The sequence below is a fragment of the Aythya fuligula genome, chromosome Z, assembly GCF_009819795.1.
Source record: "Aythya fuligula isolate bAytFul2 chromosome Z, bAytFul2.pri, whole genome shotgun sequence".
In the NCBI taxonomy this organism is placed as follows: Eukaryota; Metazoa; Chordata; class Aves; order Anseriformes; family Anatidae; genus Aythya; species Aythya fuligula.
Window position 1 is genome coordinate 34536105 of NC_045593.1, and position 24731 is coordinate 34560835.

The window sequence follows — 24731 nt, forward strand, 5'->3', positions numbered from 1 at the left end:
CTTCATCAGCAAGCCAAGAGAACTTTTCCCTTCAACCCAAGTCATCAACCCAGTTTTAAAAGGTTTTACAAGGTAGGTGCACAACTGCACTGCTCTCAGAAGCACAGCATGCTGAACATGTAGCATTTATATGCCATTTTGTGCAGAATTGGCACATTCTATTTAAAATTCTACAGTTTTTTTTTCTTATTATTATTTGCATGCTCTAGTGGCAGACATTGGATCGTTAGGCAAAAAGTTGCTTAGGTACTTCTGTGGAAGCATGAAGATTCAAATATAACATGGAAGCATTATTTCAAATACTGAAGCAGAGATTTTCTAAGGTTCACAGGGTAATTTCAGTGCCTAAGTTCCAATGAAATTCAAAAGAAACTGAATGACAACTTCATTTGAAAATATAGTCCAAATTTTCCCATTACTAGTGGGACAATAATTAATGAACAGATTAGCTTTGCTTTCCCGTAGTAATCAGTAATATAGTCAGATTACCAGCCAGCATCCCAGTGCAGACTTGACACAGTATTTGTTCTTTTTACCATTTGTATTGGAGACTCTGACCTCATCTGAGGCATATATTTGGGTCAGGCACACTCGTGTCAAACAGGAAAAAGGTTGAAATCATGAATATTTGAAACTATGCATGAATTTGATTTTCTCACCTATTCTAGACCAAAAATTTAGAGCAACAGCTTCTAAATTTCTTAAGGTTTGCTGTTAAAACTAACTCTTCTCAAGAAGTACAAGAACTGCACCAATGCCACCAGACAGGGGACATTGTACCACTTAACCCTGTAACAAATTTTCTGCTATACTAAAAGAACAGATAAAACACTTCCACAAATCTATCTATGTATTTTTATAATTAAGCAGTAATTTGTACAGAAGTTACTTCTAACCTTTTATAATAAACACATAACCAGTTTAACTTTAAATCTTGAACACATATGCATTAAGTCTCATCTTTGCTTCCTGTTCTAATCAGATGGTTGAAAATAGTATATATACTTAAAAATAAAATAAAAATGTTTATGGTCTCAGTTAATGGCAATCCAAAAGTTAGGAACTAGATTCACAGTTCAAACACTAAATGATTCTAAAGTGAGTCATTTAAATGTAATGGATGCTAAGGACATTCATATTATTAATGAATGGTGACTTTTCTTCCAAATCATATGATCCTTGTCCACCGAATCATATGATCAGAAGTGTCTCCTAAAAATCTTCACATCTGATAAATACTGGCAACACATCTCCAGTCAAAATAAAAGTTCAAAGACAACAGATATGGAGAAGATTATGAAAAGACAGCCTGATGCATCATTGAGCATAAGATGAATAATTAAAAGAGAAAAAGTTACCCTATGTCTAACTATATCTTTGTTCGTATGTCCAAAATTGCAGTTCCATTGACAAAGATAGGATAAATAATATGGTCTTGAACTTACAGTAACAGAGCTTAAAAATTTAAAGCTCTTTTTTTTTTTTATTTAATATTAATAAATAAATAAATAAGTAAAAGATCAGTGAATATACCATCCAGTGCAAAAATGACAAGGAATTAAATTTTTCTTTTGCCACATCATTTATTTTTGCTAACAATGACACAACCTATATCAGCTTGCAATTGTCATAGCTCGGATTCAGTATGCATTGAAATAAGGCTTGATTTCTGTAGGAAAGCTCATTGAGGAGCAAATTATCCAATCTCTGTTTGGAATTCCATCTGTGGGTCATTGTAATACCTTTCTGTCTCGGTGTGCTTCTCAATGTCTTTACAACGTCCACCTTAGATGAAAGATCATGTTTTCTTTTTCTTGAATAGTGGTCAAATACGCAGACTTTTCCCTTTCATTTTGGTTGTCATGTCACAAGTATTTATTCATGTAACATGATAACATTAGTCATAATTTGGAGAGGAAAAGCTTGCAGTTGGATCACATATTTGCTCTCCATGTAAATGATGAGCATTCTCTTGGTCAAATAGTAGGAAAAGGCACCTTTTTCTGGCCTCAATTTGGTAGATTGAATCTTTGATGGACATTTTTTGTTTCCTAGAGAAATACTTACTGGTTGCTGTAGGTGAAGATGCCTCACCTTCAGTGGATGTAGTGATGGGTTTAGTATCTGTCATGGTCAGGGTCACAGGTCGCACCGCACTGTGATGGGGAGAGGGTGCCAAAACTGGAGTAAAATGGCCAGGCACTTTCCCTACTACTTGACCACTGCTGTTAGGCTACAAAACAAAACCAAAAGAATTCCTTGTGAAACAAACATATTGTGTTTAAGGAACCTACCCACCTATCTTAGGGTTTTTCAGAATGCCCATCACTGTAGTACCTATTTGCTGGAATGTGTTTTTTTAACAAATCTATGTACTTCTATGAGATCTTTTCATTATGCAGCAGAGCCCTCCACAGATAGGTATTATGTACATAAAAGCAGTACCTTTTGGTGAGTTTTCTTTCTCTCTGGATGCAGAATATATCTGACCATTTCAAAATATAGTTGCTGTTCATACAGTGGCTGTCAACCATACTAAGTCCCATGACAGCAGGATTAAATTGAGCAGGCATAGGCCATGATGTACTAACTAAGAGCAAATGAATGATGCAAAACCTCTATTTTCACATGCCATACCACCCTGGCTTGGAGAGTAACCAAGACTTGACCACAGTTGTCCACAGAGATTATACATACTGGAAGGCTAACTAATAATTCACTTTTGAGAGTAGGGGAGAGGGTTAGGATACAACTCACTGTATTGCATACATCATAACCTCTGGCCAAAAGCCACCTATCAAAAAGCATCCTACACAGAAGTGTGTCACAATGGAAACTTTGCAAGTTCAGGCTGTAGTCGACAAAGCCGCCTCTTTCAGAGATCAATTCACAGTATGTACAAAAGGAGGTCTGCATGTGACTTTATGGTACAGGTCATTAGGGTAATATTTTACCTTCTGCATATAGGCATGTCTGAATTTGGCAATGTTCACTGCTAAATGTATATATTTATACAACGTTTGAACATGCCTTAGACATTCTGCAGTACAGTAAACACTCCGGTGGTAAATAACTTGTAGCTAAAATCAGCAAGTAATCTAGTATTTTTAGTCGTACCTGAAAACTTTTGTTTTAAACTGTGTGCTCTGTGAATGATAGGTTTTTTTAAATACAGACAAACAAAATGAAAATTACTGGGAATCTTATTATCAGAAGGATATTTTCAAATTTGAGATAACTCAGAAAAGAAATGGACTGATAAAGAACTTGATTCAACTGATTCAAGGAAAGGTTAAAAGAGGTAAGCATGGCTATAATAATGAAATAATAACTGTTAGCTGAGATGATTACTGCAAGTACGTGTAGAGTATAAACACACAGAAGAGGAAGGAATTATTTGAAAAGAACAGGAAGTATAAACCAGGAGTAATGGAATGAAAGGGAGAAGGAGGAAATTTAAAATGAATAACAGGAAAAACTTCCTGGCAGTATGATCTATTAGACTTTGCAAATGCCCCCAAAGGAGACAGAGCCTCATTCTTTAGAACATCTAAAAGTAAAGTAGAAGAAAACACTGGCATAAGCACAAATGGAGACCAATCCTCTATTCACAGGAACATTGAGTGATTAGCAGATTAATTTCCCCTATAAAACGATAATGATTTATGAGTAATAATAATAAATTAAAAATAAACTAAACTGGGTATGAATGAGAAAGGGCCAACAAACTACTCCCAAATTAATCTAATTCTACTACTACAAAATGAAAAAAATTGCCTCCAAAACACAACTATGAGGTGGCTCAAAGGAGCCATGCAGTTCCAAGATCATGTAAATATATGAATTGGATGGTATTTACCACTTTTCATTAATGTTCCTAATTGCTTAAATTGAAAAGTTATTACTAGGATTTTCATAATGGGTGGGTGAATGAGAGTCATCTGTCAAAGAAGTTTCAAAATAAGAAAGCAACACTGATTCAAAGGAATGTCAATAATTTCACATTTTAAATTTCTAGATAACTGGTATGTTACCAACAGTTTTATTCACTGGGTGAAACTTAATAATTACATATATTTTCTTTTGTTATATACACTTGAAATGAAAATGAGATGTGGCAGAATATACAAAAAACAACTTCTAGAGAATAGAAAAAATGTGCTCTAAAAATTTACTCAATATCTGCTACAAATTAAATCTTTATATTACAGCAAATACTTAAAAATTAAGTGCCAATATGTTTATTTCTTTGAGATCCATCATAGCAGTGGTTTAGGGATTTTTTATCTTATGGGCTCTATTTTAAACACGTGACACCCCTAAAACTAGGGGTCTTATTGACCAGAATTCTGTCTCTACTTGCCTTAGAAGAAAGTGAAAATGTTAACTGACAAATTCATAAAATCTCTAAGAATTACACAACTTGCTCTGCTTTGGACTGGACCTTTGGTATGTTTCTGGGAAGCCTGCCATAGCGGTAAGCCCCCTCTCCTCCTGGGCAGCCATGCCATCCATGCAGTCTGATGGAGGTCTCAGTTGCATCTGGTGGCTCCCAGGTGGAGTCACAGTCCTGTGACAGAAGGATGCTTAGTTCATGTGGTATGCTAGCATACCCCAGAAACAACTGTGATTCTCTTACTAAAATGATCAGCTTTTATTAGAAACTAAGAAAGAAGATTCCAAGGAATTTATGGATTAAAACAGCCAGTGTCATCAGCTTCCAAAAGCAGCTCTGTCTCCAAAGCCAGACTCAAATTAATTAAATGGACACAGCTGGAGTCCAGGACAATTTACAGCAATGTATCACCTTCTACTGTTCCCTAGTGATCCCAGTCAATAGGAATGCAATGGCTCACATGGATTCCAGCTTAGTCCATGTATATATGGTCCAAAACAGCAAACCCTTTCCTTCCTGAATTACAAGAAAAAATCCATTCTTATTTAAAACAGTATTTTCCCTACAAAACAGCAGTGCAGTACATCTCCCCACTTCATCAAAAATAAGGGTGAAATCCTGTCCTTTCTGAAAACTGTGAGGAATTTTCTAGCAATTTTAGTGGATATGGTTTGTGACATCCCAAGTAACTACGTTTCTATTACTTTTTTTTTTTTTTTAAATTATGTTATTAAATGGTAGCTATTGTTCTGTATCTGTGCTAAATGCAAAACTGAGTAAAGACATAATACAGGGAAACAAGGATCTGTTATTTCTAAACAAAAAAATCAAACAAACCTCCAAAGAAAAAGGAAAACTTGTTACTTTAGTAAGTTTACTCCGTATGGTGCTAACATTTCAAAGTCTGACTGTACTTTAGATTTCAAATGGAATTATAACTTATCTGTCTCTTAACAGTCTTATTAAATATTATCACATTTCCCTAAGTACCTTCTGTCTGCACTATATCATTTATTCGACTTTTATTTTTGTAGTCTCTGACATCTATTCCCTTCCTTTTTTAAGTACTTAATCTCTGCTTTCACATTTGTAGCAAAACATCTGATTTGAAATTTTGCATTAATGTCAAGTACTGCATATTGCAGTAACTGTTCACATGCTACTGCTTGACAAGCAAGGTAGTACAGGAAGGTGACAGAGCTTGGTGCACCATGTCTAACTTCCCTTTCATACCAAATGCTTCTTGTATTTAAACATTAAACTAAACTCAGCTGTAGGTAAGCGAATACCTATCAGGACTTCTACATATATAATTCTTCTTCAAAAAACTGCTCAGCAATTTTTCAGGTGTGAACAAAGGTTTTCCATCTACCACAACTTGTCATGAGAAATGGCGTATGTGAAATTCTCTTAATACTTCGGTGTGTTTCTTAGGTGTGTTATATTTGAAAACAGAATGTTTGAAAAAGCCTTGTACTCTCTCAAATTCTGTTACTCCTAACAAACCTTCTTGAACATTCATACTTGTCCTTCTTGCTTGCAGTGAGCAACAGTGAAGCAGTTATAAGTTTAAGTTACTTAAGTTGTTTAAGTTACTGTAATTAGTTTGCAGCCTAAGATTATGAAATAATCTTAAATAAACAGATAATTTAATTGTCTCAGAGTTATTGTTTAGGCCTGTCTTCAGGCTCACACTGACACTGCTGCATTGATTTATACTCATCTCACACATATGTAGTTATCTTTGCAAACACAAAACTAAAGGCTTTTAAAATAAAAACCTAGATAGTGAATCATGGAAATTGATAGTGGTACAAGCTCAAGAAGACCAGCTTTCCTGGACATCTCAAGTCCTCTGTCCCACTTTAAGCTTTTGTTGAAAAGTGAGAGATCCTTTGTGCTGAAATAGCCCTTGTAAGTTCATTATTCATAATTTTATTAAAAACTGGGTGCTAGAAAACAATTCTGTGACCTGTTCCCATTTTAACTTTTGCAGTTCTGTCAAAAGGTATTTTAGCATATAAACTACATATCTATTTGAACAGTGTCCACTTAAATTACTAGTTCAAATATTTATAGCACATCATTTAACATAACATAATTTTGTCCTTGTTTAATACAAGTTCTAGGCTTTAGTTCTAATTTTCTTTGAAGAGACTCTTCACATTAATGCATTACAGGTGAAAAATCAACTGTTACCACCAACTAGGGCATCTATATTTCTATATAATGGATTCACATACAGAACTATTATGCCTGAGGCATAAACCTCAAACAAATTGCAGGAAGAAAGCTGTACTAGATAAACAAGCTGTGCAGTTGAAAATGAGAAGGAAAGAGGCAACTACAATGGCAATGTAGCCCCGGTTTATGCAGGTAAACATAATTTTACTGTTGGACTAGAGGCTAATTTGATTTTTAGATGTGTTACATTTTCTAGATTTTTAGTATCATAGTACATGTATCTTGAATTACAACAGATTAACCCATTTATGTGCCCAGAGCCACAGGTTATATTCACTGTCATAAATGTAGTATTACTGTAGAATAATCAGGCAGTTAATATCTGATTGTCTGTACTACACACAATTTCAGTTAATCCTTAGGTCTGAAGTCTGAACAGAAATTTTGAACAGATATGAATATGGGCATTCTTAAAATCAGGATTTATTGCAGCTGTTTTCACTGCTAGGATTTTATAATCAGTATTCTGATTTATAATCAGAATATTTATATCATAAATCATATATGATTTATTATCAGAATAAAATCAATTCTGATTTATAATCAGAAGTGAGTCAACTTCCTCTCAGATCTGTTCACAGATTTTCCCAAATACCTGTACATTTATACTGGAGGTTTTTAATTATACATGTATGTCCAGTGGTAATGAATATCACTCCAAAATCCCATCATAGAGTACTTTTGAGACCACTGATTGAATTAATTCTGCTGATGAAGCTGTAGAAGCTGTTCTACATATTTTGCTCCCCTCCTCATATACAAAATATTTTGTTTTAAAAGTTATCCACTGGGCACATCTATGAACCTGAAGTTCATAACTGATAAATTCTGTCAGAAAGCCCATGCCATTGTGGTCTGTGATTATCTACAGGGGGTTATGGATGTTTCAGAAAATCAACAAGAAAAAGGATGTGGAAGACTTACACAACTGGAGGTTTTATATAGGACACCCTAATATTATGCCACCTGTACCCGTCAAATGTCTTGCATGGGAGATAGCTCAATGGTACAGGAGACTGTTTCAACAAATGTGTGGAAGACATATCCCCAAGATATTACCTATCTGAGTAATACTACAGTGTCTTTGATAATCTGCAAAACATGGAATTTTGATGTTAATAGATTGCTGCCATTGAGACTGTAGAATATACTGTAGGGAAGTTTCTCCTCATGTTGAAACTCATAGGTTGCATAATGTACTTGATAGAAGCAAGGCTGTGCAGACTTTTTTTCTCCCCCCCCTCTTCTTTTCCTGCTATTGGACAACACAGTCACAACAGAAACATATTTTTCCCTTTTATGTCCCCCTCACAACTTTTCTTAAGGATTTATCTCAGTGAAGTTTCCATATCCTTGCAATATCTCAATAACTGATTGCTGCAACACATCCTACACAGACCTCACTGGGAGATCCCACACAAAAGCTTCAGGTGGTATGACACGCAGCTACCTGTCTGCTTGGAGGAATTAGCTTCAGAAAAAAAAAACATGTTATTGCCAGTTCTTGGCTGACAATATCATTTCTGTACTATTTTCTGAAAGCAATCAGGGTGTTGACTTTGATCTATAAAGTTCTGAACCTCATCCATTTGAGAAAACACTTTCCTCTTGATACAATGCAGCTGAAACTGAGAGCAGCTGCAGAACTTCCGCAGCCAGCATTCATACATGGATATCAAAAGACATTCTAGGTGAAGAATCCTCTGCCTCAAACAGCAGTTTTACCTGTGAGCTCATGAAATGTGGATTATTTGTTGCCATATAAAGCAATAGGAAATACTCAGTTTTCCTTTGATATTTGTTTTAACAGGACAATTTCATGTTATACAATCATGGCGAAGCAAATTTCCTTCCAGATAAATGTTCAAAAGATATCTTTGGACTTAATGGTATTTCATATAATCCAGAGATTTATAACTCTACATTTAATAAACTAAACATGAGCAAAATAAATACAAAGCAATCATTTACAATTGCATTTTTACACCCCTGGTCAGCACAAACCTAAACCAGTACTCTCTCCCTACCTCCCAATTACAATTAAGAAAAGCATATTGCATTATTTAATTTCCAGAAATTACTTAAAAATTAGAAGGAAGGACTCACATAAGAAGCTGAAACTATTAAATGTCGGTAAGTAAAGTTGCTACCCATACCAAAGAAACCACATGCATACATACCACTTGTGCTGGCTTACTCTACTAGTATTCTCTAAGAATCAGTCGGAAACCCTTTGCCCAACCCAAACAGACCCTCACAAGATTTCATCCTCATTACCAAATGACTGCAGTTATTGTGCTGAAGAATGACAAAGCATCTTCCTGGAATTCCTTAAAAGTGTGTCTATCTTTGAAAATAAAAAAATAAATAATATCCCAATCAATTATGAGAGGAAAACAAGTGGCCTCACCAGCTTCCAGAAGCAGCTCTTCTCTAGCAGTTCAGATATTTCTGTCTTCACACAACGATAAAACTGTTAAAAGATAAAGCTGCAAACCAGCCCACATTGCACCAAAGTATGTTTTAATTACCTGGGAATTTTAGTCAATATATGGACAGTTGCTCCTTGCACTTTAGTATATAACAAGGCATTTATTAAGAGAAAAATGGTCTCATATTTCATTCCCCCAGACTGGAAGCAGTTTTACCATGCTACTAGGATCTGCATATTTCACCAACAATATCACAGAATCTGATTTAAATTGACCTGTAAACTGTGCCCTTCATAACCCAAACTCAAAAGGTTTACAAGATTTACCACTTCTGTTTGCCTGGCTCAGTCAGAAAAAAAAAAAATCTCACTGATGCCAGGACACACTTCAGTATGATCCACCTTAACTGGTTGCTTTACCATAATATCCTTCATTATACTTGCTGACCCTTCTGTGATTCACCACACCATAACCAGGAAGCAATTCCCTTTAACTTGATGGGTCATTAAGTTTAGAGCTATTAGATTTGTCTTCAGCCACATAATTTTTGTTGCACTTGGTGAGTTGTTCAGCCTGGTTGGAAGTCTCATCTTGATATTATGCATTGTTTCATACACTCTCAAGTAGTACTGAGTTAGGTGTGTTATATTTGCAAACAGAATGTTTGAAAAAGCCTTGTACTCTCTCAAATTCTGTTACTCCTAACAAACCTTCTTGAACATTCATACTTGTCTTTCTTGCATGCAGTGAGCAACAAAGTGTGTGCAAATCCATATGTGTGCATATACATGAGTACATACACACACAAGGTAAATTTTTCCAAGTCATATAAAACATCCAAGCATCCAGATACAATCATTCAAAAAGGAGATACATGTTCAATATTTGGGGTAGTTTTGACGACCACAGCATAGTTTAGATGGATAAATAATGTAGGTGGATTAAACACATACCACATGACTTGTTTTTGATGAAACATACAATGAGTGACCAATATCAATTGAACTAGAGAGACCAGCACACAATCACAACACAGATATATACTCACACAAAAAAACTCGTCAAGTAACATGCTAAGTTAAGATGAAAAAATTAAAATAAATACAATAAAAATGTTTCAGCAGAAGTACTTAATTAGGGGAAAGTACAGCAATTCTCAAAATCTCAGGAATTTTTCAGATTCCTAGCTGGAGGCAAGTCCAGCTCTATAACTGATAAGATCCATTTCTGTTCAATATATTTGATTATTTATTCTCCAGATTGAACAGGGGATAATAAACAGATACTCATGAAACTGAAAGCCACAGATCTTTTGTTTAGGATCATCCATTGTTGAATTGTTTTTCACTGCAGCCAAAGGGCCTATCTAAACTTCCTGACTGTTCATCACACATAATTTGGAGTATTTAACATTATGTCAAGAAAATTGCCCACTGTTTCCCCCTGTGGAAACCTATGGGAGTTCTATAGCTTTAAACTAATTTTACTTAAAGTATTCCATTGAATAGCATGACTGTCTCATTATAATCAGTGCAGTAGTAATGTAATTAATCTCAAAATTGCTGTGGGGAGTACAAGGCATCTCAGTTGCTTGTCGTAACAATCTACATTAGTGTATTACTGAAAGATGTTGGGGAGGAACGGTTCATTTTAGGTAAATGCTGTCAGGGTATCCATTCTTTCTATTTCTAAAGCTGAAATTAAAACTATCATCAAAGTTCTCCTTTTGAAATCCAAATGAATATGTTTTGAGGTGGGAAAGTATAATTAAATTTGATGTGGTATTCCTACAGATGCAGTTTTGCATTTTACAATAATTTAACTTGTTTGAATAAAAATTCATGTTTTATTTAGAAAAGAAAAACTGGTTTGGCTCATAGCATGCCATTGTATCAGAACAATTCCCTTTTGTCACTGAAACTTCACAGACGGCTGCTTCTTTTTCTAAGCATTAAAAAAAAAAAAAAAAATATTTTACTGTTTTGTACAGCCATCCTTTAACGGCTCTGTTTGGAGATATTTTGACTGTGTATGCAAATCCTCTAATATAGGGGATTTCTCAGAGGTGAAATTTCAAAAATTAAATTTAAAAGAGATTCCATTGATAATAGTGATTAATGACAACAAATTGCAGAGAATAGCTGGTGCAAATGCCTGGAATCCTTGGTGTTGTTTAACCCCAGCCCTTCTTCTCAAGAACTATATGAAACATCAAATGAAATGAAAAACCTAATATAAAGGTTATGAAAGGTGGCAAAAGTAGTAAATTGAAGCCAGTTTGTCCCGTTATTCCCTATGGTACTACAACACAAAAGTAGGAAATGTTTTCAGTTCACTACTACTGTGAAATGATCAGGAGAGTAAAATTTTGTCTTTTAAGGTTTAAAGACAAATCTTTTAAGGGAAGATAAGGGAAGAGAGTAAGACTTTTCTTGGGCAAAGACTTGAAAGCGCTTATTCTACTCAGTGAATACATTTCCCGGTATTAAAAACAAAAGATGACACACTTGTCTGAAAGTCAGATACTTCATTTAGATTTTTTTGTATTTTTTTGAGTAATGATCCAAATCAGAACACTGAACAATCCAGTGAGATTATCACCTAATCTGCTCTTTTAATATATATAAGAAATAAAAATCTAAGTAAGAGAAACACTGATTAATTTAAGAAATACAGAACACTAGGGGCCTGATTTTAATTTGCATAATTTTTCCCTTAATAGTGCCTAATTAAGACATCAGTTTAAAAAAAAAAAATCCAGTAGAACTCTAAGATTTTCCACACTGAATTAACGTTAAGGACTTTTAATGGATGTCTTAATTAGACTTTGTTATTCATGGAAATTTTACACAAATTAAAATCAGGTCCTGCGTGCAATGTTCCCAGCTGAGTCTCAGCAAAAATGCTATATGGGACTGAAAGACTTTCAATTCATCCACAGATAGCAATTTATGTTCTAAAGCTGATGTAGTTGATTTTCACTTTTTGGTTTAATTTGCATTAATATTGTAACCAACAAAAGTCACATTGTTAGGACTCTCCCTTCAAAGTAAATTTTGATTTTATGGACTCCCACTTTTTTTTTTTCTTTTTTTTTCTCTCTCTCTCTCTTTTTTTTTTTTCTTTTAATGCATAGAAAGTCTAGAAAGTCATGCAGCTGGACTGGAGAATTTGCTTGTGGGGACAATAGCCACAATGACCTTCCAAACAGTACAGAAGGGCCTTGTCACTTATTCAACATAGAAACTTTGATTCAGTCTCAAGTTCTACTGCTCTTGTGCCTGAAACTCTTACTGAAAAGGCCTTTTTGTGGGGAAAAAAAAAAATATATATAAAATGCTATCATAATCCTCTCAACCTGGGTAAGACAGCCCTTCCACAGGAACCTAATTCTTAGGAGCAGGAAAACCTGACTGCTATCACTTCAACTTGCATTCCCAAGGCTCTCCCAAATACATGCTAGAGCACAAGCTATAGGACTCCACAGGAGCATTTCAGACAAGGCATCAAAAACAGATAACAGCCCAACCAGCAAAGATTACATTACACTGACACTGGAAATACTCCAAGCATTGACAGACCAAGGCTCAGCTGCAGTTTATCCCATCGTACAGATCACAAGTTAATGCTAGGTGCCAATGTTATCATGGAAAGTAGTTTTGCGCACAGTCCTTTACAAATTACTTCTCTAATGAATACCACATTAATTTCCCATATCAGAAACAAGCCTGAGTCCATGTAGCAGCCAGGAACTCATCTGTTACTGCATGTTCTCTAGAGAAGGAAGGAAAATCAACTCCAGGGGTCTGTGCTATGCTCACTATGGTGATGCTGTAGAATGTGTGCAATGTCAGGTGTCTGTGAAACATTGCATTACCTTGACAGAGTTTATTTTAATTGCTGGTCTGTAAATATACCTGTATGTCTGTGTGTGTGCATACATGTGCATGTACATATCAGCATATGTAGCACACCGTCCTGCAGCAGGAGCTTCACCTCTGTCCTGGCACTCAAGCCAGTGAGGAAGACTCCCCGCTGTCTGGCCACGGAGGTGCCCAGCCTGCAGGAGGGGTGCAGGACTGGGACTGGCTGCTGGGTCACTCAGTGCAAACATTTTTCTTGTGCTTGACAGAGCAATAGTGAGTAGATATGAATATCCCACTCCCTTTACTCAACCACGTTGAATAGGAAAAGTGCTCCATCTGTTAGCTTGCTCTGAGACCAGAAATAGTAAGATATTGGTCTAAACACCCTGAAAGATACACATTCCACACAGGACTTCTTTTGGAGGGTTCACGTGGTTTTACAGTACCTGGCTAGTCTGTGGACTGGATGGGTCGTAAGAAGGTACATAATTCTTCAGAGTATCCTGAGGATTCAGGTGGGGAGGATATCTGATCGTTGGATGAGAGAAGTAGCTAGACGGGGCAGGAGGGAGAATAGCTTGTGCTGGAAATGGCAATGGTGAAGGTGAAGGTGGAGTTCTAGTTGAGATGACTGGAGAAGATAAAAGAAAATTAAAATTACTTCGCATCTTGTTTCTTCTAAAATTCTTCATCTCTGTGTTACAGAAAAAAAAAAATAAGTCAATACATTGTACTCCTGCTTCATGGTATCTCTACAGAATATCTTCTATGTCCTCCCCCCATCCCAGGCACTGCAAAGCACTTCTGCTTCGAATTCATAAATATAGTATCTTACTCTAAAATTTGTGGGCTATGGCTTTTTTTTTAATTATTATTCACAAAGTATATTTTTTTATTCTCCAGCATAAATGCATTTGAGCTATAAAATTTTCCTATCGAAAATAAATTCCTATCTAGAGCCCAAATAGACAAAATAAATATTTTACTAAATAAATAAAATATACACTTTTGATCACATCATTCCAACAGAGAATCACGAAGCACTAAGAAATAGTAATCTTTCACTGTATTGCACTCTACCTGTTTCATATGGGGATGGGGTAATAACTACTCAGCAATAATGCCATGAATAATTAGATGACCTTTGTGAAAATGCTAATGAACATTCAACTTCAGGGCCTGGGAAACCAGTCTATCCAATGAAAATATCTCTAGCAAACAAAAAGAGATCTACCCTGTACATATTTTTCTTTGCATTCCCTTTCTTCCCAGCCCCTACAAACACACACTTCTCTATCTATAGACTATATGGCATGTCTAAACAACCAGCAATGTTTTCACAGTGAAAGGAATGTACAGCATGTCCTGCCGTGGCTGCATTGCCCAGCTGGAACTGGAGAGCATTCCTCTCCCAGGCTGCACAGACACCCGCTTTCCCCCCTGGCCACACACCCAGTGGGCACCTACTTTGTGACTTGGTAAAAGGGAGCTGCTGACTTCAAGGGAAATGGAGAAAAGACAACACTGTGCTGGCTTTCATTAGTGTGAGGGTACAAAATCAGATCTGTGTAAGGAAGGTATTTTACAAACTGCTCACAAATATCACATCACAGTTCATCAGCACAAGCACACCAACAGTGCTCTACTGGACCACCTCCCTTGCCTTTGTTTTGTTTTGTTTTGTTTTGTTTTGTTTTTCAACTAAATTTTAAAATGGCTTGCTATTTTTGAGCTGGGGCCAAATAAAAACTTGTCTTTGCAGTAGGAAGTTCCAAAATTGCTGTACTTTGGAGTCAAAACCTTGCAAATCTCAAAACCATTGCTCATTGACAGAATAGAATAGGCTAATAGAATAGCAATCAGATTTCCTGGTGAGTAAATAGCTGATCTACAGAATTAGGTTACAATTGTATGTTGCCTCTCAAACACATACAACTAAAAATTATACACTAAAGCAAATATAAATGCCTACACATAAGTGTAGGGTCAAAAATAATCACAGAAACTTATTTTGTGACAGACTCATCTTAATCACAAACCCATCAGCTCAGTTTAATCATAAAACATTGGTTAGTGCTCTGATATGGGAGAATTGTGCAAAATAAACACAAATGAGTAGAAATCTATCCACTCCATCTCATCCATCATCTCTGATGTGACCGAGTATAGTGGAAACCTTACAGAGACCAGAAAGAATCCAGGCTAACTTTCACAATGCAGAGTAAGTAGATGCTAAGGGGAAAGTAGTCGTCACATGTGAATTAAAAGACTTTGAAATAATCTGAGAGATCACAAAACAGATACTTCTCAAAGAAGAACTGTATGTTAAATAAAAGGGAGTGCTCAGATCTGCTTCACTCCTCAGGTCACCCAGCTCTGCTCAATAAATGAATCCTTTTATATGCAATTTATAGGGAGTCATGATGAGCCACTGAGGGGAGACTTCTGAGTATCATGTTCTCATATGAAGAATCAGGGTTCTCACTTCTAAAATTAAACAGACCCTGACGCTGGAATTTCTATGTCATTCCTCTCATGCTCTCAAGATAACATGCAGTCCATCATATTTCCTTTACACTTTAAGTAAAATTTTAGTATGGATTTACTACGGGTTTCAAAAATACAGTGGTTGAAAAACATTCATCAGAACTCTACTTTTTTAGATAGAGCATTGAAAAGCAGCACTGGTATTTATTTCACACATTGTATCAAATAATGAACGTGATTATGATTTATTTTGTTTGAAATCCTATCTATTCTGATATTTAACTACAATACAATCATAGCAACAACAATAAAAAAAGATGCAAGTGGAAGGAGAAAAGACTGCAAGTATTTTTCCTCCATCACTTTCTTATTGTAGTTTACAGCTTGTTTTATTCACTGGCTAATCCTAAATCCCTTTAGTGACTTGCAGCAGTCAAACTACCTGAACTGAGTTTAATGACCATTTCTGCAAGGTTTCCCTAACCTCTGCAACATATTCAGTTCTGTTTCTACTCTCACCAGTAATATAGATGGGGTTAGGTCTCCAAGTAATTCTGAAAAAAAGCATCATGTTCAGAGAATAGAAAAGGAGAACACACAACAGAAACAGGGAGGAATTTCTTTCTCCTCCATAATCCTCACCACTCTGTGCAACTCCTGGGATTCCTGGGTGGTGATGCTGGGGAAAAGTGCTCAGTCTTGGTGAAGAATCCTGGGGAGAAGTAGGACTAAACAAAGGCTTTTCAGGTTTCTTCATTGTAGGAGAAGACATATCTGCAATAAGAGAAGTAAATAAATACATTAAAATCAAACAAACAAACCAAAAAACACACACACACACAAAAACAAACAAACAAACAAACAAAAAAACCAGTGTCATTAGCTTAGAAGTCCATCCCAGAACACATGATTTTGTAAACTGAAGATGTTTATTTTTGCAGTTCTTGCATAAATATTGCTTGGTGACCCAACTCCCCTATGACCAATAAACTAATTTTAAACTATCACTTTCCAACTTGAGAAAGAATAATAATCCACTAACTGGTCTTTGTCCTGCAAAACAGAAACTACATTCCTTTCATGCCAGACAACCCAAACAGTGAAGAAATGAATGTCTTCAGAACCTCCCTAGACACTTCACAACTCCCCATAACATCACCAAATCATCTGCTCCTTCAACAGCCATGTAATAGTTATTGCATTTTTTAATGGAACACCTACACTCAGGTGTGTAGGGCAACTGCTATACACATGCTGTTTTATGGTATTTATTATTCTGTTATTTCAAAACCTATCCCTTACCCTTTCCAAAACCATAGTGAAACAATGTAACCTTCCTAAGAATAAAGGATACTTTCACTTCTCTATTTCGTGTTTTCCATGTCTCAAGTAGGGCCTTCCACCTCTTCCTTCCCTATCAACAAAATCATCTCTTCAGAGCTCAATACATGAAGATAACACAATAGGAGGGATAAACAAATAATTTCTATCACATAGGGTTACTGATACTTCATAAAGCAAATAAAAAAAAAAAAAAAGAAAAAAGAAAAAAGAAAAAAACAAACAAACCAACAAACAAAAAACACTGAATTCCTTCCAAAAGTTTAAATTAATTAAGAGGCATTTGTTTCACTTTTCACCAAAGTAAATTATTTCAAAGTTAATTTTAATATTTTTATAGGACACATATTAGCAGAATAAGTGGGTTTCATTTCCAATCAATGGGACTAACTCATGTTTAAAGTAAAGCTCATTTCTTAAGTACTATACTGGATTGGGGCCATGTTGCAGCTGACTTTCCTATGTGTACCATATTCCTCCTTAAAGTGATTTTTGGCACATCTAATACTAACACACTGTATTGTATTATTCTAGGGGACAAAAAGTCTTCTTGGAAGATCCCCATGAAATGGGAGCACCTTACTGAGACCAAATTGGACTAGTGCTTTCTGTACAGGCTGTAGCTTAACTGTGGTGTTTGACCGTGAGAGCCTTACCCTCAAACTGAGAGACTGATTCACCCAGCTGCCCAGCCACCACTGCTGAGCTCTGCATAGGCACTGCCACCAGGCCCAGACCAGACCCTGCAAGTACCCTACCACTCCCTCCCTGCAGCTTCCCCATTTTCCTTTGGTCTCGGCTGCAACGTGTGCCCTATAATACCCTATAATATTTACCTTCTCAGAAAGGCTACTGAGAAAGGATTTTATTCAGGGAAGCAGTCAACATGACCAAGCAATGGCTTTACAATAAAGTCACTCAGAACTCACTGAATTTTAACAGATATGACAAAGGCTGCTGTGTGTTTTTTATTATACTGTTCTATTACAAATTTCTGTTTTTATCATAAACCCTGAGTACAGAGAGGGGCACCTCTAGCTGTTTATAGAAACTTCAAATTAATTGCTGCTGAGGAAGAAAATGGAGAGATATTTTATTTCTTTGAATCTACCAGCAGGCAGCAAAAATGCAAGTGCCAAATGGTTAGAGTTTTGGTGGAACACATTCTTCTAAGCTAAGAAATCCATTCTAAAAATGTAAGACTCAATTCCTTTAAACTAAGTTTTGCATAAGCAACCCATGATAGAAGGACACATTAATTATGGAATGACTTTGAAATATTTTGTTATGTTGTTGTTGTTGTTTTCTGCTTGCATAACAGCTCTAGCTTCTTAATATAAGGTCCTAGTTTCATCAGAGCAAGAAAGTTCTCATCCCTCCACAGAAGTAGGGTTTTATAAGAGTTACAGGACAAAATAAAACTACTGTCTTTGTACTGTGGTACAAAGACTGTATGTACAGTCTGTCTCTGCAGAAACACTGCAGTGTTACAGTCTGAGAAAAAGTGTTCCCGACAGCCTATAGACACAGCCTCCTACTACAGCCCTCTGCTCATCAGCACTTGTCACAGAAGTTACAAGTAACCACATATCTTACTGACTTCGCCATGTATAGCCTATTGCAAACAAGAGAATGTACAAAGAGTTGAATTTTATTTCAAATTAAAAATATTGCAGTTGAGGCTCCTTAAGGAAAAAAACAAAACAAAACAAACTAAACTAAAGACAGCACCAAAAAACATCATGGGTTGGAGGTGGGAAATCTCTTCCTTATGCAAAGCCCATATTCAGCAAAGGAACTTATGAAAGAAAGAGCTGTCTAGCTCCTGAAGTTCTGCATGTGTCAGCAGCTCTGATTACTGGAATGCAGCAGAGATTTAATGTGGTCGGTGACTGTTACTTCATTAAACAAGCAAAAGTTGTTGTGTTTTTCAAAATCAAAATATTTTAGTTACTTAGAAGAAGAATGCTATATGAAGTGCAATGCAATCAGAGTATCCATTAGCCCCCCAGGGGTATCACTAATTTGAAAAGGATCTACTGAAAAGGAGGTTGGTGACTATGATAACCCTGGCATTCGCTTTAAAAATGTGTTATTTTTCTCTGCTCCTACTTTACAGAGAAAAGAATTGTAGTCAGCACATTGAAGTCAGACAGCACATTACAAAGCAAATACAATGAACATCTCATGCAGAAGGCTGTTTCCTCATCAAGGTGAATGCCACTGGTAGACATTAGTAGAAAAATCAGCACTGCCAGAAAAATATTCATTATCTGCCAGAACAGAGATTTTAATGTACATTGTGTGGCACACCACTATGAAGTACTTTCAGAAGTATTGTATATAGCACAGGCAACTGAAAAGAGTAATGCCTGAAGTGCACACAGCAGCTCCTCTGTTAGAACAATGCCCTTGCCATTGTGAAGTAATTCAGATAGCCACTTCCCCCTGCTGCTCTCACTATGTGTGCCCACGACATCACAGCAGAGCACTCATGGTCCTTTTACTGTGGAGTAACAGGTGTAGCTGACAAGACAGCCAGAACAATAACTGGTTGTACAGGTTAGGAGGAAAGGCTGAAGCCATCTTCTCCTTGACCAATAGAGGTGGTTTATAACTGTTTTAAGAAAGCATGCTAGTAACAGTTCTTTGGAGAGTTACCAGTAACAAAAATGAAAATTGTGGGGCATGGGGTAGGCAAAGTAGTTCTTCCACTATCTTTAGTTTAGCCTCAGAAGGCAGTGACTTTAAATAAAGCAGAATGAAATAAAGCAAAAGTGAGATTACATGTAATTTTACCAGTAGATTTTACATAATGGAAAACACATATGTTCTCATTTTGCACCCGTGATTTTTTCCAATTCATGAGATATTGTCTAGTTGCTCATGAAGCTTAGTTTTATACTGCTAATTGCATAATGAGTGACCAACAAGAGGTCTCAAAAATAGGCCACTTGCTCTCAAGTTTTTGTCAAAGTTTCAGGAATGGGATTCCAATCATTATTACATGAAGAATGAAAATAAAACAGTTAACAGTGTAATTTATTTTTAGACTTTTGGAAAAATGCTAAGTATATATGAAGAGCAGAAAGATGCCAAAAACACTTAGACAAAGTTATCAAAAGGTCAGCATTAATCAGAACACACTGTGTTCCGTACTGCCTAGAATTTTCTTCAAATATAAAAAATGGGCTTATTTCTTTTTTTAATTCTCCATCCTATTCCAAGTCATTCTTTTCTGTATTCTCATATGACTGTGAAGATACAGTATGCACAGACCCAAACAGTAGTATGTCTTAAATTTAAAGCATCTCATAAAAAAAAATAAAATGTCTTTTTCAAGTAAACAGGAGTTATATCATCTCATTGCCCAATAAGGTAGATATGAGTACATAGGAAGGCAGTGGAGCTGCTGTGAAGCATAGCGTATGTAGTCTGCTCATCAGCAGCTTGCACAACTGGTGCTCCAGATGTATATCTGTTCAAGACAGCCCAAGGCAATAATTTTGATCAATTCTAATGTGCTAAAATGCTGCAGGGAATGTGTGCAGAAACCTGTTTACATCAGCCTTTAATTAAACTGGTTTTTGCTTCCTCAGAACCTTAGGAAACACTAATGAGACATGAGTTTTGGCAATTTTGTCATCAAAGCAAAGACCCTCTTCCTCAGTCTGAAGCAGCCTTTGATCCAGTCATCTCACTGGATGAGTGTCACATTGACACACCAGTCAGCAAGCCACCTGTTAGGAGAACTCGTCTGGAATCAGGCCAGTTCAAACATCCACTGGCCTGTTTCTGGTCAGCCTGATCTGCTTTCTTGTACAATACCACATCATGGCAGCTCCTGTTTCTTGCTCATGAAACATGCTGAAAAGCAGGGTATGAAGAAGCCATAAACAAATATTAAATTTATTTTAATCCAATTTATTCTTTATCTCTACTTATTGATATATTTTGTACAGCCTGTTTTCACTGGTCTTCTCTTACATGGTACAGTCCTGCAGACAGCAATCTTTTAAGATCATTTACAACTCATTAGTGTTGCATTGCCTCCAGAGAAATCAAGATAAAACCACGTTCAAATGTTTATGGAAGTGTAGTGAAAGCAGGAAAGCTATGGAGTCCATAGCACCAGCAGCAAGCAATTAGAGTCATCTCTTCAAGGTAGAGTTTTAAATGAACTGATCATTTTCCAGAGGCTGTACCTGAGCTAATTCTGGTGCCAGAGTACACCACATACATCATACAGTTGGGACTCACCCTCCCCTGCTTCTACCACATATAGTAGGTACACTCGTGTGAAGAAAATAGGAAAATCTAAGTAAGATTTTGAATTCACATTGGATAGTTGTAAGACAATGATGAATCAAGACAAATCCAGTGTGCTCAAAAGAAACAGTTTTGTTTTACATTACTGCCTGTAAAGAACAAGCAGAGCCACTCTGTACAAGCACAGCAGCATCACCAATATTCAGACATGCTCAGCTGAGTTTTCTTTAACATTCTAGATATTTAGTATTTCTCTATGTCTTAATAAGGCACCTAACACAGAATATGGACAGCTAGGTGACTCTAAAGTACAAACACATCTCATGTAAGAAGGTGGCTTTGGTATGTCTGTTCTAAAGGCTTAGCACTGGGGATAGATGGAAAACTAGAATCCTAAAAATCAAGATATTTTAATTCATTCTTATTATTCACAAAAACGGAATCATGACTTTTTTTGTGAGTAAATAGAGAAAAAGACCTCAACAGCTGGATATCCCAAATGCTTGATGCCTGGAAAGACTTTGCTTGCATTCCTGTTCAGCATCAGGCCGAGATTAGACTTCGTATCTGGGTCTCCCGTTATTGAAATGTGTCCTTCCAAATCATTAGTTTATTAGTGTCTCATTCTCCCTCATTATAAGTTTTATTTTGGACCAGAGAGAAGCCATCCTAGCAATTGATTTATTTCCATTAAAAAAAAAAAAAAAAAAAATCAGTTTTGATGATCAATGTTTTCCTGTGAGGAAAATCAACCAAGAAATCATCATGACCAGTTCTGTATAATGACTCTCTGAGACACGCCTAGGAACTCTCAGTGTGAAGATTCCCTTTTTGTGATTTCCCTTTTATGAGAAGCAGTGAAGTCTTATAAGAAGACACGTATGCATATCGCTCAGCAGCTGTGAGTGTTCTGAACTTGAGGAGCAACCAGGGTGAATGTTTGAAGAGAGATGCTCTCTTCAAGTTTAAAAACTTAACCTCAGTTTTATTTTTGTTTCTACATGAAGTGTAGAAAAGCAGTTTATGTATGAAAATTTTATACTAGAGTAGAACATTTCAGTGTACAAACACTTGATAATCTCTTATCTTCAGATCAGCCTATATATCTCCAATGTTATTTTTACAGGCACACCTCTAATGTTGCAGAAACCAGTCTATCAGACTGTGACACTGGTTATCCTATCAGCAGCCATGCCCAAGGCAAATCTAACACTCTGTTGTGTTGTTGTGCTATTTCACTGCAGCTAAACCATCTCATTACATTGTATTTCTTGATTGATAGTGAAAAAAATAAGAGGAACGAGACTAGAATTTCTCCCAATTCTATTTTCAATACTTCAAGCTGGTGAGCAAAATACTAAATGATATTCCAATTTAGAAAAGTGACAGCAAAACAAGAACAAATTCCTCCCAATGGCAATTGAATTATTTCCTTGTTCATTCTCTACTTTATTTTGCATTTCTCAAAAAACATTGATATACCTAAGAGAAAAAAGGCATGCGAAAACTTTTAGCCAACTGAAATACCATGAGTTCAGAAACTCTTCAGATGGAAGAAGTCATTTTTCTCATCCTTATACCCATAAAACTTCTTGAGTACTGCAAACAGTTTATCTGCCCAGTCCTCACATTCTGTGGTATTTAATAACTGATGATTTTCTTTTCCTAAACAGGAAGGAGGTTAGACAGAAGACAGGAGGATTGTATCTACCTACCCTTGTAACTTCAAGCATGTTAAGAGGATGGATAAATAGATAGATAGATAGACAGACAGACAGATAGATAAAGTCTATATGCAAACAAGTTGATGGATGTTTTTTATTGCTGTGCGCAACTAGCCTTATTTACTTACATGTATCCAACCTTTTATGAGCATAACTCAGTACAATTCCTGGAAATTAAAAAATATGTGCTCTACCATTTGAAAAGTAAAATTCTGATCTATGGTTTGATTGTGCCCACCAGCTCTCCAGTGACCCACAGGGACCAGCAACAGAGTTCAGACTTCACCTCCACCGCCCCTCCTGCCTCACTTCTTCCCAAAACTTCAAGCTGTTTATCCAACATCCTCTACACCAGCACAGCCCACCAAATGTCATATGGGAAATATTCAGGATTAACTCAAAGCTGAGTAGCATGGCTACCAGTCAAACACAGAGTAGGCACTGGAAATAGTAAGGCTTACTTTGGAAACAGAGATAAAAAGCATGAAACCAAACACACTATGTCGTTGCTTCATAGAATATTATATAATGAATGCATATACTATTATTTCCAAGCTCACATGATGCTCCAAGTACTCTGTACTGCCATAAATAACCCTTAAGTAACTAGACTATACTTTAGGTACTTCACTTTTTTTTTTTTTTTTTTTTCTTCTCTTCAGAAGGGGAAGAAAAATAAAATCTAAAAATCGTTGCTAAGAGATGTAATTCCAGGAGATAGTTGTGGTAAAAGATTATTATGGGATACTGTGAGAAAATCTAATTAAAAAGCCAAACAAATTACACAGAGTTTAGAATACATTTTAGTCATTTATTAAATTATCCTACAGAAAGTCATCTAAAATCCAAGGAAAAATACAGAACTATAGAACCCTATTAATACTGAGAATCCAAAGAACTTGGCCTAGCAAATGAAATAAATATCGTAACCTTAACTGCATAAATCAGAAAAGCATTCACAATTTCTAATGCAATAAGATTAAGGAGGTATTTTAAATATAACAATATAAGGTAAGTTGTTAATTTAGAACCATTTAGGTTATGGCATCTCCTTTTTATAACTATTATAGTCTATATTTGTAAATTTAGGATGGTTTAATAGGTGAGGTATATTAATTTAATTATAGATCCATTTGGGGAATGGTTTTGAACTGAGATAAAATCATTAACTCATATACAACTGTGATCAAGTTTGATACAATTTGCAATAAAGTAGTTAAAAGTACAAATGAAGAACCTTTTCAAATTTATCAATGTATATAGCACAGAAACAAAAATTCTATACATATAGACAAAAAGGACAAGTGCCTAAAAAAAGTTGCATGTGCACTGATTTTCAATCTCATGAACATCCCATGACTGGAAAAATAGACAATGCAGACACGTATTATTCCTAAAGTTCTAAATAGCTACTCTTTTGGTAACCAAAGATAGGCCAGATCATACAGAATAATACTGAACCTGCAATTTCTGATATTCAGAGGACCTGAGCAGTTTCAAAACTAATACTGAACCCTCTTATTCACTAACATTGGAATAGGACAAGTACACATAACAGCTCCTGGACAAAATCGTGCTCTAAGATGTTAATTTTAATGTTAATTTCAGTAACTAAATAAGTGTTATTCATATATGAAAAATATCCTTTTGCATTTACATCTTCCACTGGCAGATGACTATACTAGCTATAAGTATATTATTAATAGGTCTTGCCACATTATATTTTTCAAAATAAAAGACAAAGAACCTCTAAGTTTTTTTTTCCAATTACTTTATTAAGCAAATAAAAGCCACATCCAAAGATCAAAAATATTCTTTTTATTTTATTTTTTTTAAAGAAACTTATGAGCAAGTTGAAAATTAGTCTAAAGCTTTTTAAAAGAAAAATCCTAGATCTCTGATAAAATTCCAGGATCAAATGCATCCATATAATTTTATTTATTTATTTATTTATTGTACACCACTGATTTTC

General features: G+C 35.8%; 1 protein-coding gene across 9 annotated transcripts in view; it reads right to left on the bottom strand.

Annotated features, from left to right (window-relative positions):
• NFIB (nuclear factor I B) overlaps positions 1–24731 on the bottom strand; it is a 183012-nt gene that overhangs the window by 25262 nt on the left and 133019 nt on the right. For 4 of the 9 annotated variants that reach the window (XM_032206056.1, XM_032206058.1, XM_032206061.1 and 1 more), the window contains exons 7-9: positions 16068–16199; positions 13385–13569; positions 2068–2233 (exon numbers count right to left, since the gene is read on the bottom strand). In XM_032206056.1, coding sequence (XP_032061947.1) covers positions 2068–2233; positions 13385–13569; positions 16068–16199 — 483 coding nt within the window. The remainder of the gene's footprint in view (positions 1–2067; positions 2234–13384; positions 13570–16067; positions 16200–24731) is intronic. The other 5 variants (XM_032206062.1, XM_032206065.1, XM_032206063.1 and 2 more) reach the window with 2 other exon arrangements.